The sequence below is a fragment of the Limulus polyphemus genome, unplaced genomic scaffold (assembly GCF_000517525.1).
Source record: "Limulus polyphemus unplaced genomic scaffold, Limulus_polyphemus-2.1.2 Scaffold134, whole genome shotgun sequence".
Lineage (NCBI taxonomy): Eukaryota > Metazoa > Arthropoda > Merostomata > Xiphosura > Limulidae > Limulus > Limulus polyphemus.
The window spans coordinates 973,888-995,179 of record NW_013665744.1 but is presented as its reverse complement, the minus strand read 5'-3'; the positions used below and the strand labels follow the sequence as shown (position 1 = coordinate 995,179).

Sequence of the window (21,292 nt, the reverse complement as noted above, 5' to 3'; positions counted from 1 at the left end):
GATTTCTTGTACTTATTACAGTGGTACAAAATTTCTAAGACTTTTTAGGCTAAAGAAAAATTATTAAAATCTCATTTGACCCTACAGGTTTTTGTCATACATCCCTCTTAATTTGTCCATTACAGATTTAAAATGGCTACTGATTTTCAAACAGCAAAAAATTTTCTATGTAATTCACTTGATCCTTTACCATAAGTAGATTGTTTGGATGAAATGTAATTGTTTTTACAGCAGTTTAAAGATATTTGTTGTTCATATATTATGTGCATTGTAATTGCATTTTTCCGTGAAGTTAGAACCACAAAGATTTATCTGTTCTTTACTACATTGTAGATATGGAGCTTGATGAGCACGTGAGTGAGATGCAGTATCCCTCGATGGTATGTAACTTGTCTCGACGTTTAAGCTTGCTTGATCCACTGAATAGGAGCACCTCTGATGATCAGAATTATAAAACACTACTTCTCCAATGGCAAAAACTTACAGGTTGGTAACTAAACCATATTTTCACATCTGCTCTGACTTAATTTAGATTTAACATAATAAGAAAAATTAAGACAGAGAATATCAAGTAACAACTTGTGATTATTAAATGAATTATAAACACAGAGTGAAATATGTTATTTTCAGTTTAACTTTTGTAAAGTCAATATTTTGGACATAAGATTTATAGTATTCAGAACATATCAGTATTCGAAACTGTAGGTTTTGATAAAGAAGTTTACTATAACATGTCGATGTGTCCTAAAAGAAAAAAACTTAAATATGAAGTATTCTTACAAATGAATAACACAATATTTGACTACATCAAAAGAGGGCACTGCAATTTAAAAATTAAAAAGCTCCCTCATTCACATGTAAATCTTTTCCTGTGTCTCATGTATGATTGAAAAACTAACAGTAAGTTTACAAAAGCTGAATGAAAATTAACTTATTAAGGGTAAACAAGAGGGAATCCTCAATAGTTGTGGCACTTGAAATTCTTTTAGGCAGAACTAGAGTAAATTAATCTATGAGACTTTTCTTTCCTTTTTATTAATCATATTTTTGTGCTCCAGCAATACCAAGTATGTGGCATGTGTATACCCATTTCAATTTTATTCCTAATCACAATCTCTACCAGCCTACCCTCAAATTGAAATTCTTTTAGGCAGGACTAGAGTAAATTAATCTTTGGGCATGGTCGAATACATCAGTTGAAAGGGTTGGACTTCCTGAGTCCAAAACTGAAATTAGCTCTTAAATTGGTCAAGAGATGATGCAGCTATGAGCTAAAAGTTTTTACTTGAAAAAAAAATCACAGCTATTCTACGAGCCGCTATAACGGGGTTAAAAATGTATCACTAACTTTAAACAATTTGTAAACTTATGTGAGTGACTACTACATTTTGCTGTATGTGTGGTTAAAACCTAATCCACAAGTTGTTCTATTAGTGCAAGGGTTGTTGTCAAACAAATAAAGCTAACACTAGCCTAGACTTCCAGTTATATGTAAAATTTAAATACTTCTGTGAAATTAATCACAGTAATATAATTTTTAAACTTGCCTATCAGTTATTGATTATCAGTGAACAATTGTGTTGTAGGATCTGAATATTACATGTCATACTCCTATAGAGTATATTTTCCATATCTCCAAAAATAAGTTTTCTGAGCTCTAATTTTGGAACATGCTCAATCTGGTTTAAGTCATGCTAAATTTGTAAATGTGGTCTGTGGTGTTACTTTTTGTAACCTAGCCATTTGAGGAATCCATCTGCTTTTTCTTGGAATACCTGCATGGTGACCTGTTTTCTGATTTGTCAGCTGCAAAGACTCACTTGTACAAGTTCTTTCCATATCTCATCCTATTCTTGTGTTCTATTCTTCACCTTAATTTTTTTTTTTACTTTTTCCCACTGATCACATGATCATCTGTTGTTGTTTTTTACATCTGTGGATAACGTTTTATGACTCTTTTAAGCCATTTGAAACAAATTGTTGCACTTTTTCTTCCACATACTAAGTTCATGTATCTTTTGTTTTTGCAGTGATCAGATAACTGTGTATATTCTTGAATTGCCACAGTGATTTTGATCTATCCAAAATTGTTTTAGTGAATGGTTCTTTACAAATCTTCCAGAGAGGAGTAGTAATGAATGAGATTCTCAGTTATATATTAGTCATGCTTTTGTGAACTCTTTGCTGTCAGTGAATTGACAAATACTTTACTCTCATTCAGAGCTTATCAGATACTGAATAAAAAAAATTAATTTTACACAACAGCTTGAAAATCTTCCTAATTTTTTTTTGCTGCACACATAGAAAAGTATTTATTGCATAAACTTTTATTTTTTGCTGGATAAGTTATAAACTAGTAATGATCATGTTATGTTATGAATGCTTTTTACAAGCTGGTGAAGCATGATTATAATTATACTTGTCATAAGACACCATGTTTAGCCTGTTATAATTTTAATATAGTCCCTTATGATGTGTATAATTAGTAATGATCATGTTTACATAAGTTTCAGAGATTCTAGGCAACCTTAAAATTAAGGTTACTTGTTGGATGAACAGGTTAGAACATTATCAATATCTAAAAGTTAACTCTGTGTAGTGAGCTCAGCTTTTTTCCTGCTTTTCAGAACCTCCAGCTCCCTGTAAGTTCAGTAACAAGGAAGATGGAGTTTCTTTGGAGATATGGTTCAGGAAACACTTGGATACCTTCTGCAATACTATGGACGTGATAATAAGACTTTTATTGGAAGAAAAGTCTGCAGAAAAATTGAAAGATTTTGAGATAGATATGATACTACAGGTGTGTATAATTTGGGAGTATAGTAGACATAGTCAACAACTGTTTTGACATTTTATATTTGTTTAAGAGATGCATGCAAAATATAATAAGTTTTAAATACTGTATTTTATAGCTGTTTTTTTCACTATTTAAACAGGTAGCAAAGAATTGGGGAGCTGCACATTGTGCTTATGTTCTGCAACTATTTAACTATAGAGTAACTGTTTTACGTGTAAAATGAATATAAAGTGACATTATTTGAAAAAATCTTTTGATTATTAACTTTTATCATGTGGAAAGATGTATATTATTACAATATTCTTAACTGCATACATTTTTTTAACAATAGAATGTGCAAATGATAACAATAAAGAAAAAGTCTCAATGGCTACAGAAAATACCAATAACATGTTTTACATAGGTGATCAGTTAGTTCTTTTTTGTCTCATAGAACAAGAAGACTGCATTTTTTTAACATTTTGAGAAATGAAAGTTGGGACTGAGGGGGGGGGGCAACTACTGTTAAACAATCCGTGTTATAAATTGAAGTTATTGTTTTGAACAAATTTTTATGTATTGTGGTTGTTGTACCTGATGATGATGCCAGATTAACTTGGTGAAATGTTGTAACTATAAATATTATACTCAGTATATTCGACAATAAACAGGTTTTAAGTTTAACATAACAGGGAACTTCTGTTAATTATTTACAGTACAAGTAGTCAAATAGTAAGGAAAAAATATAGGGCATTGTTTATTAAAAAAAGTTAATTAAGCCATTACTACATAATTTGATTGTTTCAGTATGGTTTTTCTTTCTTATCAGTGATATTTTCTGTACTGAATATATTGGCTGATTTTGCTATTTTTGATATATATTTATTTATTTATTGTATGTAACATTTACCGTACATTTAACTTCATAATTGTTAAATACATGTTTGGCAAAATTGAAAGCTGCAAGAGCTTTAACCATCATAGTAATATAACTTTTAATGCAGAATTCAGCTGAAGTTAATTGTGATAGAAACCGTGTGAAGATCATTCAGACTACTTCTTATGACCTTGAAACAGTCTTCACCATCACCAGTCTTCAAATTCTTCAGGTAAGAATAAATGTACTTTTCTAATAGAAATGAATAAAAACCCTATAACCTGAGCACTTTCGAAAGGTGGACTTTCTTCTTCAGAGGCAAACTTAAAATGGTGGTGTAACTGAATGAGTGATATATATATATATTTTTTATTCATTTTTATCAAGACTTCTTGAACCTACATGTTTTTCTAACATCATGAATGTACTGTTCTAATGATGAATGAAGAGTAGCATGTAGAAGATAATAAGTTAACAAAAAAAGATGCAAAGTGTAAATTAAAGTGAAGTAAGAGAAAGGGAGTGCATGCTTTCTCCTTGTATGAGTTTGAGAGGAAACAAAAGGGTATTTTAAAGTCATCCAAAATAAGTTCCTGTACTTTATCACTGGCTCTATTTCAGGAAAAGGCTTACTGAGGACTCCTTCCAAGAACTTTTACAGAAGATTTAACTTTATTTCTTACTTCTTTTTTTCCTGCTCCATATGTTTTGTTAAGTGACGGGCATTAGGCAAAATTGGTTTAATTATGTTAAACACACCGCATAGTATGTTGAATATATCAATCTTATTTTTATTACATCTAACAATGCTATATTTTACTTAGAATACCATTAATCAAGCTTTATTCTTTATGATTCAGGTCTTCATTTGATCTTCATAAACATTAGTTTGTAACTACACTGTTGGTAGTGTCCTGCTACTTTACTCAACACCTGACCAGTAACTTGCGCCATAGCAGTTTATCTTGGATGTTGGTCAGACTCCACTAAAATTAAACTGATGACTTTTTAGAGAGTTACATTAAAATTTTAATTAAACTACTTTATTATCATCGTATACAAATAAATTTGGCATCACAACTTAGATAGTAAATCAAATTTGGATGTTATGTAAGTTTTAAGTTCTTAATTTTACAAGGAATTATTTAAAGAAATTTTTAATCTCTCCTCATATGAGAATTGTGACATTTGTTCTTTAGGTATTTCTTCCTTTCTCATTCATTCACCACCTCTATGAGAAGTATGGAATATAACATAAATTACTCATTATAATATAGATATTACTAACACAAAGTATAATTTTTATAGCCTTCTACCTTATTTGTTTACACAGCCATAAACTAGAAAATCTGATCCACTTTCCACACCTATCTGTCACATTCTCTTTCACAAAATGCCAATAGTTCTCTCTGATGTTTTATGCTATATTATTTATAAGAAATAGAAAGTCAAAGTTTTATGCTATAAATGCTATTATATTATGTTGTTTTCTGTACAGATAATTGTCTATTTTGCTTTCAGTTTGTAGCTTTTTCTCACAGTATTCATATTAGCAAGCTTATCAGAATTTTTAAAGGCTCTTATCACACAGTTAGAAAGCCAGATAAATTATGATAGTTATAGGATATTGTTCTTAGTTCATTATTTAATCGAATAAAAATTATTTAGTGTAGTAATACCATTAGTATAAAAAAAGTAGGCTTAATTTACATCAATAGTCGACAGGAACAAAACATGAGGGCCAAGGTAAGTATTATATTTGTTGTTTTTTATGTGTTATTATTATTATAAAAGTAACTAAAATGTAAAAATCAGAAACTTATTAGTCTAGATAAAATAATGGAAAATAATAATAATAAATATTCTTCAGCTCGTGCATTACATAATTTGATATGGTAACATGAGCTACACATTTGCTAAATGAGTCATAACTTATGTGGCAGGGTTATTAGTTCAAGGGGCAACAGAACAATAAAATTAAGTTTAAACATATGTATACTGTTACAAGTTCTGGGTTATTTAGGATAAAAAAAATTTAGTTTCATGTTACAGTCATTGTAGATAGAAAAAAGGGTAAATTTGATTTTTTTTTTGTATTTTTTATGTTGGTTATGAGGTCGATCAAATTGACCGAATGGATATAAAATTAGGGTAGAGAAAATAACAGATAAAATATAAAGTTTTACAAAAAAAGTTGGATATTTATTTAGGAGGTCTTACAGATTATGCAAATTAAATTTCATAATTTTCAGATAAAGTATTTTTAATCTTAACATGAAAATCACTTTGCATTCAGAACAGTCAGCACTCTGCCTTCATTTATTCAAGGACACATTTTCAGTAAAAATACTTCATTAAAAAATCTTATTTTTTCTGTACAAAATACTTATCATGTTTACTAAATTTTTGCCAAATTTCACGAAGACAAAAGTACTTCAGAGATACAGTATGTATACTTTCATGGTAGTTACAAGACCATTCTGACAGGGTTAATGAATTTTTCATTCGTCACAAGACATTTTAAAAAAGATTGTCCAAAGTTTTGGCCAAAATATTATCATCAATGTAGGTACTCAACTGATGAAACAATACATTCTAATATTTATCAGTAGGAATGTAAAAAAAGTATATATAATTAGCTATACTCATTACTGGGGTGATTTTAGTTTTCTCAAAGTAGGTAGCTTCCTCTGATCAGAAGTTAATATTAATAATTAGAAACTTTAGTGAAAAAAAAAAGGATAGTAGGCTGTACTCTATAATTTATAATAATTCACTTTAGACCACTGATATTGTTCCAAGAAAAGTTTTTACAAATTACTATTTCCTCTTTTGTTTGTGTGTTATATGATTGTGGTATTTTCATGAAATATGAGTTATATTGTTTTGTTTTTTTCTACTGACAAATACAAATTGTTCATCTCTATACCACACAATTGGGCTTGATATTAACTAGAATTAAGAACAATTCATTGGTGACATAGCACTGTGCAAAGCATTGTTTTCATAACAAATCAAACCTGAAAAGAGAAGCAATTTAAGTGAAATATATTACATTTAGAATAATGTTTGGAAGAGAAAGAATGAGTTAAGCCCATGAAAAGTATTAAAATATGGATTGTTAATGTTTTTTATTCACTTATAATGTTTGTGGTTGTTCTTTGTTTCCAAGATGTATTAAGTAGTGGATCTTGTTGTTTTTGTATCTATAATCATTCATAATTCTTTTGTGTTAGAACTCTTCACACAATCACTTCTGCTGTAAAATCCTTTCACAAGTGTTATTACAATTATTAATGTTTTTTGTTGTTGTTTTTTATCTCTTGTAGGCTCCTTTGAATCTTCAAATTGTTCTTTACCATCGGAACTTAAAATTGTGGGAAGTAAACATGTGTGTTCAAGATCCATTGATCACAAAAGCTGAATTTTGGAGAACTAGTTGATTTCTGAACATTCAAGCTAAACGCAGCATTATCTGTTGATTTTCATCAACCTTCATTATTTTTGGTTGAAGAGTATGGAAACTCCTCATGTATTGTGTAAGCAAAGAGAACAATTAACTTAACAAGGTAAAAGTTAGCAGTGGATAACCTATAAAGCCAGAGTAGTTTTATGCTTATATATTTTCAACATATGTTAAATCTTTTTTTATACAAGTTTTTCTAGCCATGATTTAGTTTTTTAAAAGTCATAGTGTGAAGTTCTAATTGAATACCTTTGCTTTCACTGCCAAAAAATTCAAGGCAACATTTAGACTAATATTTTATTAGCATTTACTGCATAAGTATTATTATGACTTTCAAACTCGTATCTAAGATAATCCTTTATAACATTTTACTTGTTCTTGAAATAATATTAATATAAGAAATGAGTATTAAAAGTACTTACTAGTCATAGGATCTAAGATTTGTTTTTTATTAATGTATTTGTGGGATTAATACCTTTCATTTTAATTCTTTATTTAAGATTTATTCATAACTTGTGATGTTGTAAGTAATTCATTGACCTTGAGAACAAATTTGGTTTTTAACTATAAATAAAAGTGAAATGTATGTAAAATTTAATGAAGTTGTTAACACAATGTAACCTTTATAGGTTTTTAAGTTTAATAATAGTTAACACAGTTGATTTCATTCAATTATCATTTTAAATAAAATATGTACTTTGTGATAAAAGTCTTAACGTGAAAAAGTAATATATGTTGGTCTTAAAGATACATGAACAGTTTTTTCTTAACTATAATTTTTCCACAGAAAATTTCAACACTTAAAGAATCTTAGTTTGCTAACTTATTAACACTAGAATTTAATTAAATATAGTTAGGTAGCACGTTACAGTAAAACTGGAGTTCAGCTATTAATTTTTTTACAGGACATTAGTAGTTATTCTTCTAAGTCATTGATAATGACATACAATTAATTTTTTTAATCATTACTACATTCACTAATATTGATTTTAGTTTCTTAATTGCGATTCTCTTTGATTCTTACATCTTGTTTGTTGCTGGAACAACATATATTAATGTTCTTTTCAGTAGTGGTTCTATCCTGTTCAGTTATTTGTTGATATTTGAATAATTACCATCACCAGGCTTTAGGTTCTTTCTGAATGCTGTTTAAAAAATAGAATGGTGGATCCTACAAAATCTTACCCACATTATGAACATCAATAAAAAATGTCAAAGCGTTGAAGTTTATTAATTCTGTCAGTTATCTTGAAAAAGGTCTCAATACTGATTTAAATATTTTTTTTATTTATTTCTCAATACAACTGTCTTTACATATAAGTGAAAGACTGACATAAAATTGTAGTTGGAGCGCATAATAACTCACTTTATGAGGGGGCGTACATTCTGTTTAAAAAACATTTGAGATGCAAAGTACTGAGAAATGAAAACCCTTTAAAAATTGATTTTTTACACCCATCATTATTTTCTTAAAAATATAAAAAGCATAAAAAATGTGTTGTTACATGATCAAGAAATTATAACCAGTACTGAACTCTAGTCATTGGTGATGTTACTTCTTCTGAAAATGTTACACTCAGTAAGTTACAAGTTTAGAATAAAACTATGTTTAAAATATTAAGTTATTGAGTGGAAATTTGAATTGTAGGAAAACCAGAAATTGAACATTCTCAGGCAGAAGACTGCTGCAGTTCCTTGAGTGGATATTATCCACTTGAATTGGTGTAACTGTGGAGTAAACGTGAGTAAGCTTTGATGATGAGAAACCCACTTTTTGGAAAATAAAAGTGTGGAGACTGCTTGAATGGGTAATGAAAAAAACTTTATTATACATGTACAATGTTTCAACAAGATTATGTAATAGTGGTTAATATTATTATTGTTTTCCTTTTTGTTTCTAATTTTATGTTAATAGTAGTGACTTAGAAGAACAACTACTAATATTCTGTAAAAAAAATTATGTGATGTGCAATGTTTTGTCTCAATCTTGTCAAAACATTGTACATTTATAATAGTTTCTTTCACTACCCATTCAAGCTGCCTCCGAACTTTTATGAGTAAGCTTTGTTTAGTATGGACATCTTGAGGTCTGTCTTGCATGTCTAATGGTCTGCTAAACTACCTGTAGACTGAGTATATTTCAGTGGGTGATGTTTTAATGCAGGCTCTTGCTATTTCATCAAGAACACTGTACTTTAATGGTGCCTCCTGAACTTCTGTATTTTGTTCTCCAGTTAATCCCTATGAACACCACTGAGGTGAAACTAGATTTTATTATGCTAACTGTGACCTGAGCTCTCTGGTTACTATATTATAGTTGCTTTATTTGGGTGTATACTAGAAACGTGACCATTTTGTTATGGGTTGAAATATTAATACTACCTGCTTGGCTTCTGAGTATAAATCAAGGGAGTAGGACAAAAAGGCTTATTACTGTTATTGTGGATTTGTAAAATTTGCATTTGTTATTGCACAATTTATTACATGTAAAAAAAAGAGAACGATATATTTTTATTATGGTTCAGGTATGTATTATCTCCAGTTGAAATAAAAACAATTAACTTTTGGAACATTGGTGTTATATATTTATATATAACACTAGTTTTTAAGTTCTTTAATGCAATGTTAATTTCTATCCTCTTTTGACTTGGGCATGTGACCATGAAAAACCAGTATAATAACCAAGATTTTTATGCAGTATGTAAACATTCAATGTCCCAAATTAAGAGGCAAAAAGAGAAAGCACCTCTGTATGACAATGTGAACTATACAAGTCAGCATTTGAAAGCACAAAATGTATTTTGTAAATTACAAGATTACTTTCAACTACAATGTTGCTGATGCAGCCAGTAAAGTACAAAGTTTTTAGCATTACACATTTGATAAGTCAGTATCTTAAGTTACAAAGGACATAATTTATATTTTCCATGGTAATGAACTAAATGCATAGCAGTGTACAATTGATTAACAATTCGGTATAAATTGCCTTCAATCTTAGTTAGTTTTATTTCTAATGAGCCTGATATTCAACTCCACAAGTTGTTACACATAGTTGTGTAAGTACAACTTTGAGCAAAAAAAGTATTCAAACTTGACATTTGTTATGATCTGTCTTACAAAATACAAATGTTTGAATTGTATGTGGATAAAAAAAAAGGTTTGTAAGAAACTGCAATATGTGGATGTTTCTGTGAGATGTATAGCACTATGAGTGTTATGTGATTCATATATATAAATTGGTACTACTAATTAAGGATCAACCAAAATATTTAACTTCACATGTAATTTACTTGTTCAAATGTGAAGTACTAATAAAACAATAAGGACCAAAATTTTACATTATATTGATGAAGTACTATGTATCCTTTAGTATTACTACCTAGTAATGGCTGCTACACAAATTTTCGCATATACTTTCTAAAAATGGGACTCCAAATAAACAAAATAAATGCTTTAAATTGCAAATAGAAACTTTATTTTAAGTTTTAATGAGTGATTATGGTACACAATTTTATATTACATAAAAAAAAAGTCACACTATTGATGACTGTTCTGGATTTTCCACTGGTTAATCCACTGGCTTATCTTCTCAATATTATCTTCCAGATCATCGGGTGTGTTGCTTTGTAACTCATACACTATTTGAGAGTTGTATGATTCTTTTGCCTCATCAAGCAGAGTTTGAAAAATCTCGCATTCGATATTGCTTTCAAGTTTATGTCCTCGGTAGCCCCTGGAATATTTATTCAAACAATATCAATTTTTCTCTAGTATTTTTATCATTATAAAAATTTGATATTTTTTTATTCTGTTCCTTCTCCATCTGCAATTCTCTTTTTGATTCTTGAAGCTTTGTTGTTAATGACAGTGCACTTCAACATTTATAAGTTATCTAGGACATTAAAAGTTAGTTTTTTCAATGTGGTATCAAATGATGCAGGCAATCTGCAAGACCCATAATTTTTTGATATGGCTTTATTCATTACCAGATTAAAATTAAAAAGATTAAGTATCAATTTCTAAGCCTAGAACTACACTTTTGACCACTTAATAGGAGTTTTTTTTTTGTCAATTTTTTTTTCTTAAAAACTGTTCAAAATCCAGAATATAAACTATATCCAACTTTTCATGTAAATCCATACTAAAGATTTACTTAGCTACCTTTATAAATACTTTGAATGGAAAGACTCTTCATCTATAATATGAATAAAACTACTTTTGATTACCAACCTTGTGGCAAGTCTGTCATACAGTATTGTGTTATTAGTCCTAAGAACGAAAACAACATCAAACCAACGCTGAGGAAAGAAGTCACATCCATGATAATCAATTATCTTTCCACCATCTGTCATTTTATCTTCAAGTTCATCAACCATCTACAGTAAACAAAAACAAATTCTTACTCTATAAATCTGCTTCCTAAATAAAAAATTTCCATGAATAGTTGATCAATGTTTTTTTAAATGGGAAAAATAGTATGAATTGTAAATTGACATTTATTTTTAGAAAAAAGCAGTTATATTATAACAAGAAGATAAAGACAAAATATATAATAAAATACAATGTTCCACATTCAGGATCTGCTACCCTTTTGCTGCTAATTTATAAATATGAAGCAAATGTGTCCCGTCAGCTTTTTGAACTATTTAAGAACTAAATTAGTTGTGCATCCATAACTGTTAGTTAAAGCTAACAAGATCCCTAATATATTCAGTAGTAGTTACATACAGTAAAATATCATTTATATTGCAATTAACTAATTACTGACATGCTACTTCATGTAAAATGAGTGATTTTAACTAAAGTTTTGGTTGGTTTTATACATTGAGTGTGGTATGTAATGGGCAAAAAAACCAAAATTATTCAATGTGATGCAATATGTGGATGTCACTGGCAATGAATAGTATAAAAACATTTCAGTAATCACAAAAACCATCGTACTTCATTGTTTCCTGTTGCCTGATGATGACTTAAATAGAAGGACAAAACATTGCATGGCCATATTTCTATATACATGTGTATTTCTCTGTAATAAACATTTCACATGTCAGGACCAATGTAAGTACGGTTGGTATAAACAAGATAAAATAGTTAATTTCTTTGCACAATAAGATTTTATTGCTAGATTCTATAAAATTTGAACATATTGAGAAACATCTAATAAAATATTCTAAATCATTATAAAAATTATTCTTAAGTGATAGTAAGGAGTAATGTGTAAAGATTTTATGAAGTTTGCCACAAATGAAGGAAACAATAGCTAGCACCACCATTTTAAGAGTAGAATGTAAGGTAATAAGACTCGACTCCCAAATATACAGCTTCTCGCATTGATTGGTGCAGCTAGGGATTATTACACCTTTGAAGACCATCTGAATTTAAGAGTCCAAGTGGAGCTGTAGGCTTAGTGATAAGTCTTGTTCTAAATGGGAGAAATATTTTAATTACAAGAGTGAGAAATTGTTTGGTTGGGACTTGAGGCCTTCTAGTTAAGTTGGTAAAACATTTGTTTCAGATCATTGATCTAGGGTTCAAGTCTTCATTAAAGTTATTTCACAAAATCATTATCAGTTAAACAGGGATGGTCATCACTTTAATATACTAGGTAGCCAACACTGGGTATTTTTTTTAATCTCATGAATACAAATATTTCATATTGCCAAGGGACCTGTTATTGATTTTGTTTTTTGTAATGTTTAAGAGCTGGGCAATTAATTGATCACCCAGGAGTATTGGTTAGTGTAAAATAACTTAATTGAAATTATGATTAAATCAATCAATGTTACAAAAAATCAACTAGTATTTCCAATTATTAGTATTTTTTGTATAATCCAACTATCCAGTAATCATAATTACGATAAAATCAATGACATGAAAATAATAAAAATATTGACATTATGATCTTTTCATTATTTTTTTACTAATTCGAGTTTATTCACTTTAATCAATTAGTGTCATAACACAAAAATATTCAGAAAACTAATAATAGGGTTTCCAATTATTACTATTTTTGATCATTCTAATTATTCAAGAAAATTAAATATTACCATTCTGTCTGTTTATTGTTAAATAAAAAGCCACAAAATGGGCTATCTGTGCTCTGCCAACATTTGTATCAAAACCTGATATTTTGCTTTATAAGTTGTTTTCTCAGCTATAAGAATAATCAATGTTTTTACAGCCATCTTATATAAGAATAACTAATTAGTTTGATGGTTAAGTAACTAGCAAGTTTCACTTATTTCCCAGTTCAACCAATGTTATTAATTCTTAATACCAATTTTTTTCAAATCATATTGAAAACTACACAAGTTTAACCCATTCGTTAGTGGTTTCAGATGTATTTCAGATATATACACTACATGCCAATAAATGTGACTTATTAAAAAGCTCAGCATTTGATATAATTCATAAATACAAATGCTAAACCATTATGAAGTTGTAAAGATACCTAATATTTCAGAAAGTCTGGGTAAATAAATATGCATAGGCTTAATAATCGTGGTAAAAATCATGGAACTGCAACTGCTGATGTTTTTACATGTTGTATAATTAATTCATTACAGATTCCAGGCTTAATAGTTTCACTGCTATATCATCTTTTGGCATTTAACATCTTAACAGTAAAGCTCAGGTAAAGTTATTATAAAGTATAATGCTCCTTCTATAACAAAATATTAAATGTCCATACAGTGATTACCAAAACAGACTTAACATAAATGACAAGCCAACTTCCTGGGTAATTTACCCCATTAATTTGTTTTAAAGCTGACAAACAAAAACTGAAGCAACCAAAATTTTATCTTGTACTCTCCTCAAAAGGCAACTCACTGATCATAGCTGTTCTTAATATATATATTGTTCCATAATATAGATAATAAAAGATTTTAATGCTGTACTTAAAATTGAACAATTTCTCTCCAGAAATATCTGCTCAAAAAAACAAAAAGGATAAAATGGCCACATCAAACCTGGTCTTCATCAATGACAGGACATTCCAACACTTCATCATAACCATCATACAACTGGCCAGCTTTTGCTATTTCTCCTATATTTAGCCATTCCAACCCAGAAATCTGACTGATTTCAGAACATAAGGTGGACTTTCCTGTGCCAGGAGTTCCTGCAAGAAAATTGTTTATGTTGTTTGCAATAAGTTTTAAAAACAAAAGGAAAAAAAATACAATAAATAAAAGTAATAACAGTTAATAAAATTTTTGTTTTTAAACATCTGAGTGTAGCTTGACATATGGATGATAAATCCTGAAACATTCTTCTCAAAATTAGATCCTTTGAAATTAGTTTTCATTTAGGAACCTTGTTTGCTTATACACATCAGCAAGAAAATTGTTTCTTTTTCATAAAAAATAACATCTTTATCACAGAACATAATGTTAATCATCAAAACTTTTACAAAGAAAATGTTTCTGAAGTTCATATTTATATAGTGAGATTATATAGCACAGAACTTAGCCTTCTTTATTGCTCTTAAAATTCATTTTTCATTATTCTTGCTTAAAACTTTTTATTTTTTAGAGCTACACACTTTACAAGCATGCAGTTATACTGATGTAAAAATGTTTCGTAATGGCAGTCTGAAAATGTAAACTTTTCCCAAGTTAATTACCTTCCTGTCACCATGCAACTAATTTCCTTTTAAAACTCTGAACTTGTACTTAATATATTTGCACATACACAAAAATATTTATTCAGTGAAAAAAAAAAAGAAAAATATACAATACTGATAGTTAAAATTATGTACAATTTTTTAGAATAAGTATTAATATTACAAAAATTCTACATCCTTTCAAACTTTTTTATAGTTCTATTGCATAACTAGCTACATTTTATGCATTTCATTCCTATAGATCATATACTCTAAAAAGCTTTCTCTAAAGATTTTGCCTGTCTGTGAAGTGAAAGAAGTTTGGAACCACAGACCTAAACATAGCCCTTTGCATCAACATACTTTTGTAACAATCATTAACTCATATTTTTACTAATTGTATACAGCAATATAATGATAAATTTATAACAAACTGGGAATTAACCAAAGAAAAAGTATACAGCTGGGCATATAAAACTTGTATACCCTACCCATAAAAAAGGGGTGGGAGCATAATACTTTTCTTTCCCATATAAACACATTTTAATCTTGACACTCAAGTGGTCTACCCACAAGCAGATTATCTGAACTGCTAACACCTGCATCAACAAAGCTCATTCTCCACAGAAATTGAGTTAACATGTTAAAAGCACTCTTGATAACTCAAGTTTCTAAAATAGATGATATTCTCATAACTTTATCCATCATATCCATATCTATATTTTCTTGGAACTTCTTAATTTTTCATCAATTAAAACACAATCTAACTTTTCAATTTTAACTTTTATGTAACATCTTAAGAAAAAAAAAACAATAGCAAAGACATGCATGGTGTTTTTATCCAAATATTTTGTTAAGTAAGAAATCCTCATTCTAAAGCCATGCTGAAAAATACTTATCAAATGACAAATTTCAAGAAGCTTTTTTTTAATAACCTGTTGCAACAGAATTAAATAAAAAAATAACAGAAGTCAAACTAATACACCCATAATTTCTAGATTTCTGAGTCTTTCATCAACTTTTAAAAACTATGATCCCATAACCAATCTTCCAAGCATCAATAATTTTCCAGTGATTAAGACTTTTGAAAGCTAAAAGACACAACCATCTTCTTGCTAAACTATTTCCAAGTTTAACAATAAATTTCTTGATGAGCAGAAGTTTCTTTCTCACACTTTGAAAAGTTGTTCCAAAACTTCAAGAATTAATTTACAGAAATTTTCTACCTATATTTAAATAAAACTATATCAAATTAATTTCATAATTTAGTCTTAAAAAAGTACACATAACCTAGAGATGAATAATTAATTTGATTATTCAGTTATATTTCAGCATCAACTGCATTGATTAGTCACATAAAATAATTAATCAAAATTATGATTACGTCAGTCATGAAAAAATCAAATAATCAAAATTTGTATTTCCAAATATCCAAGTAATTATATTGCATTATTATTTACAATCAAATAAATGTTGTATAGCTTAATTGACTAGTGTCATAAATCATACAAATAATCAATTAATTGAACTGAGCATATCTGATTGTTGCTATTTTTCATTATTCCAAATAGCCAAGCCTCATGAGAATACTGATTAGTTGATCATAATTGATAGTGTGCCCAATAATTAATTGATTAGCAGATTAAACTCACTTCCAAGCTCTAGAACTTGGCTTACTGTTCTTGTGAAATCTAGATGACAGAAAAAGAGTACTGACACAAACACTTACACTTAGCTAAAACTGCTGATTGATTTAATAAAAAAAAGGCAAAAGAAAATGATAAAATTCAACATTTATTAGCCTCCTGAACAATCACCAACAAGTAGTTTTTCATCCCTGAGGGGTATCCAAGAACAGTAAATAAATAAAAAAATGTGTGTTATATGCATATCTCATTTACTATCCCAAGTTTTGGGGCTGATGTGCTGTTGACTCCAAGTTCTAAGTCAAATATTATCCTGAATTGAATTCTTGTTTTTATGTTTTTAGATATTTCTGCAAAACTACGCATGGACTATCTGTACTAGTCAGCCCTAATTTTGAACTGACAGACTAGGAGCTTGACAGCTTGTCAACATCACCCACCATCAATTCTTTGCTACTTTATTTGTATAGTAGGATTTTATCATCATTTTATAACCCAAAGATGGCTTCAAAGTGGGGAGCTCAATTTTGTGGTAACAGGACACAAACAATGGACTCTCGGGTTCACAGTCTGGTATGCTAACCACTAGGTTATGCTTGGTCCACAGAGATATGACACTTGCATTAAGAGCTAAAAGTCTCTGCATCCAGCTTAGGTTGGGGCATATTTCTCAATATCCTGATATTTACAACATACAGACACGAATAAACATTACAAATTACAAAAAATAAAACGTTCCTCTGACAGATAATTATAAATAAGAAGGATATTCAGACACATCATAGTTCCCATATGAGAATATACTATTACTAATTATATTTGCTGATATTTTGATAAACTGAAAAAAATGACAAAAATAATCAATTGCATTAAAAAATATGTTATATGCCTCTTAACTGATAACATAAAACATAAAATGCCTGACTTTCCATATACACAAAACCTTTCGATCTCAGGATATTACTATTAGTACATGTATTTTTTATTATTAAACATGAAATAAAACTTAAAAGGACTTTTTGATTTAACTTTTAAAATTGACAACTAAAGCAATCACATATTCGAGCCAAAAACGGAAAAACTCAAACTGTTATTTTAAACTATTCTACATTAAATGATGTAATCTAGCAAAATATTATCGTTTACTTTAGGCCTAACCACAGACCCTAAAAGCTTGGAGCCACTGTTGACATCCACGTGTCGCATCGCACTCATTTTCATGACAATGCAATTACAAAGGTTTCTTTCCATATGATATAACTAAATCGTTAATGTATAGATAATATTAACAAGAAAATGTATGAATTAATTACACAAAATTCCGCTATTATAACGATGACACACAAAAAATGTTACCTGTAACAAGAACATTTGGTAAACTTCTGGTCCTACTCATAATTATTTACTTCCGTGCAGTCAGCATCGTACAACTACAAGAACTATTTAATCAAGAGAGGGCGATACTAGTCTTCTTAAGTCTTGTTAATTAATGAGAGAGTGTACATTTAAAAACTTTTAAAAACAATTAAATCAATTAATAAAAACAACTACAAACGACATAAATAAAGTATTTTCTTTCACTGCCAAATCCATTACAACTAAACACGCGTTACGACCCTAGCAGTTGTGGTGCATGTCTGGATCTTCCTGCTCCTGTAACGCTCCTGCAACAGGCCATTCGACCTTCCTGACTCAGCCAACGCCGGACTCCTCAACGATGTTCAGTTCCTGTTCGACTCTTTTCACGGCTTCACGGTTTATAACCCCCTCAAATCAAGGTTCGATACCCATGGTGAGAAAAAGTTTAACTGCTCACCACTGTTACTGATGCATGTGTGACAAGTTTTGTTTGATATGGCTGATTCACTGGGGGGGGGGGGTGACATAAACGTACAAAACTGATAAACACTGCTGTGAAAATATTAACTGTTGTCAAGTATAGGTATATTACAAAGAAAGAAAATGTCATATTAACATCTATAAATAATAAAGATGAGTCTTAAAACTGGGTGGAGAGCTTAGGTTGTAAGAAATTACCTTTGAGTTCCTTGACCCCTGAAAAGCAGAGTTAATTAACTCAACTTTACTCAATTAACAGAAGTGTTAAACTCATCAGCCCTGTAACCTGAGTTTCTTTTAGTTTACGCCAAAACAAGAGAAGTCTTTGTCTAAACGTAGTATCACTGAATTAAACAAAGATATTTATTGAAAGGGAATATTTCTGAATATGAATATACAATTGATGGTTTTATTTGTAAACCAGCTGTCACTCTTTTGAATGTTGGATTTTATCAAACCCGCCATAATTATCCAAAACTCAAAGCAAAGAGGAAGTATTTTTTATTCCTGGAGGAGTTTGGGATCGTGTAAAAGAAAAACACTAATAAAGTTAAAACAATGGACTATACTGGACATTTTAGTATGTATATGCTATATGTTAGAGAAGAAAAGCCACCATCAGAGTTTTGATGACAGATTCATAGAACTTTAGATGACTTTGCGTCACAAAGTAAACGCTTTGCTACACCCATTGCCCTCAATCCACCTAATTTCAATCTTGCCAGTGAAGCTCAATTTTCACTTATAATCATATGTTCTTCACTGTAGTTTCTCCACAAACTTTCAATTATTCTCTGATGTTGTTGTCCTTAGCTCCTTGTTCTATATAGTTCGAGAGCTAATCTTAGCGATACAATATTTTTAATTGTGATACTGGACTTATCATAATTATAACTACTGGCTGCATCTATCATGTTCTAATGCAAAGTTGTGGTGAGCTGCAATGAGTGATGATATCTTGCTGCAACAAAAATTCAATCACAAGAAAACAGACTGCATTTTCAAGATCCAAAAAGATATTTTAAACAGACAACCAGTGTGACTAGAAATTGATCTGTTGCAACTCAGATAGATGATACTCCTGAAAGAGTGGCCACTGTAGTTCTGATCTGTAAACACTTATAGACTTCATTGTACAATACGATTTATGATATAAGATACCTTTTGGAAACCAAAAACAGCAAGATTGAGATTAGTTCAATAGGTACAGTAACTACTATTATATCGTGCAAACTTTGATAGAAGAAAAGAAAGAATGAAAATGATACAGAAGATATCAGGTTTTGGTTCATTTGTTGACGAAATATCAGAGACAGTTTGTAAATGTTGATTGAAAGCTAAGACTCGTCATTTTGACACATTATTTGACCAAAGAAACAAGCATAGAAGACTTAGAAAAATAAAATCAACAGAGAGGCACAATCTATCAAACAGTTTCATGCAGACTGCTACAAGTTACTTAATATCTAGCCAGTCAACCTATTGGTGGAATGCTGACTAGAATAGATTGTTGAGACTTCGAAAAAATAAGTTATTATTACCAGTGATTCTTTATAAAAAGACATAATAGACACCGAAGTTCTTTATATACTTCATGAAAGTAAAAATCCTCACTCTCCTTACTCACCTTACCGAGTGCCTGGACAGTCTAAATTGTGTTTATTGGTTTGTTCCTTAGATTTAGACACTGGATAACAGTTAAGTAGGACTAGAAAAGAACAATATTAAAAACATTTTTCAGCACCAGCCGTGGGTTGTATGAATTAGAGATGACGATGACACCATGACTTACCGACCAAAAGAAAAACTAGTCTACTGACTGCTCACCAAACTCATTACACTGGGAAGGAAAATAAGTTTTCTGTGGATGTTATGCTCAGAAATCCGCCCGAAAGGTACAAAGAAAAGTACTACTACGCTGAAGTTCTACTGTGGAAAGGTGCTTTTTGGAAGAGAAGAAAATATGGGTGAAAATAAAGAGTAAAGCCTTATATCAAGAAATTTGATGTAGTGATAGTGTCCTCTTGAAATACAGAAGTTACTCAACCAGGAATGAACTGGTTTATATTTGGTACCCAGCCAAAGGAACCTTTCAATTATTACCCACAAAATAGTTCACTTCCCACACGACTCCAAACTGAAACAATGTTTGTTAGCTAGTTTGTTTTATTGTTAAGCACAAAGCTACACAGTGGACTGTGCTGTAGTCACAAAGATAAAAACCAGATTTTGATAACTATGGTGGACACAGCACAGATAGTCCGTTGTGTAGCTTTGCGCTTAACAACAAACAAACTTTAAGAATTATCAACTTTTGACACGCCTGGTAGTCAGAGAAAGAATATCCCAATTTTTGGAGCTGAAAATGCCTATAGTACATCTTTTGTTCAGCAGATTTTTAATTTATAAAATATTTTGTTACCGTAATGGGAATGCAAGAAACCAGTGGAAATCTTATATTTTCCACTTAAATTATATGTAATACTAACCCACCTTATAATCCAGTATTAAAATACTTCAAAAACGTTTTATCTAAGCATAACATTTCATATTTAAAATTTAAAATCGTGTCAATCAGATGTTTCACAATATGTTACTACATAATATGTTACTACAAAATAAAATATGACATATTTGAAGGATTGTGGTTAATTTGTGAATTTATAAATTTCTAAGGAAATACCAAGACGAGGAATAGTTATAAAAGTGGTGATTTTATAGATATTCCACTCCTATGCCTTTTGGCATCACATCGTTTAAACTTTCTTGAAACCAGGGGTGAAATGCTGCCGATAGCCACAGGTACTGAGTACCCGAACTTATTTTTGAAGGCGGTACTAGTACCGGTACTTATTTGAACTGCTTTGTCGTTTTTTAGGGTTTACATGAAGAATTTTTCTTTTTCAAAAACAGGCCCACTTCGCCCAGCTGAGTACCTTTACTTTTTTTTGAGAATTTCACCCCTGCTTGAAACTTACTTTTTTTAAGTTTTATGTTTTCACACCAAAGTTGGGCGCCATTTGTCTGTAGTTGTTTATTTAAAAAATATTGAGAAACATATACATTTAGATTCAGAAAAAAA

The 21,292-nt window shown here is 30.0% G+C and overlaps 2 protein-coding genes across 5 annotated transcripts in view; one reads left to right on the top strand and one right to left on the bottom strand.

The window, feature by feature from the left end:
• Nucleotides 1-10,436, top strand: part of LOC106473842 (mucosa-associated lymphoid tissue lymphoma translocation protein 1-like) — a 52,501-nt gene extending 42,065 nt beyond the window's left edge. For all 4 annotated transcript variants that reach the window (XM_013934523.2, XM_022379241.1, XM_022379245.1 and 1 more), the window contains exons 12-15: nucleotides 334-486; nucleotides 2,628-2,800; nucleotides 3,781-3,885; nucleotides 6,983-10,436. In XM_013934523.2, the coding sequence (XP_013789977.2) occupies nucleotides 334-486; nucleotides 2,628-2,800; nucleotides 3,781-3,885; nucleotides 6,983-7,096 (545 nt within the window). In that variant the 3' untranslated portion in view covers nucleotides 7,097-10,436. The remainder of the gene's footprint in view (nucleotides 1-333; nucleotides 487-2,627; nucleotides 2,801-3,780; nucleotides 3,886-6,982) is intronic.
• Nucleotides 10,437-10,571: 135 nt separating this feature from the next.
• On the bottom strand, nucleotides 10,572-17,843 carry LOC106473880 (adenylate kinase isoenzyme 6-like). Its single transcript, XM_013934568.2, has 4 exons — nucleotides 17,728-17,843; nucleotides 14,091-14,242; nucleotides 11,350-11,495; nucleotides 10,572-10,852 (listed from the first exon to the last, which is right to left on the bottom strand). Exons 1-4 carry the CDS (start codon nucleotides 17,765-17,767, stop codon nucleotides 10,657-10,659), a joined length of 534 nt encoding a protein of 177 aa, XP_013790022.1. The 5' UTR covers nucleotides 17,768-17,843; the 3' UTR covers nucleotides 10,572-10,656.
• Nucleotides 17,844-21,292: the final 3,449 nt, after the last annotated feature.

Bases quoted from the DNA above. Each gene is read 5' to 3' on its own strand.
- LOC106473880 (XM_013934568.2), bottom strand. From the start codon at position 17,767: ATGAGTAGGACCAGAAGTTTACCAAATGTTCTTGTTACAG. The intron at 11,496-14,090 runs GTTTGATGTGGC...TGTTTACTGTAG, and splicing joins CTGTCATTGATGAAGACCAG to ATGGTTGATGAACTTGAAGA. The intron at 10,853-11,349 runs GTTGGTAATCAA...TAAATATTCCAG, and splicing joins TATGACAGACTTGCCACAAG to GGGCTACCGAGGACATAAAC.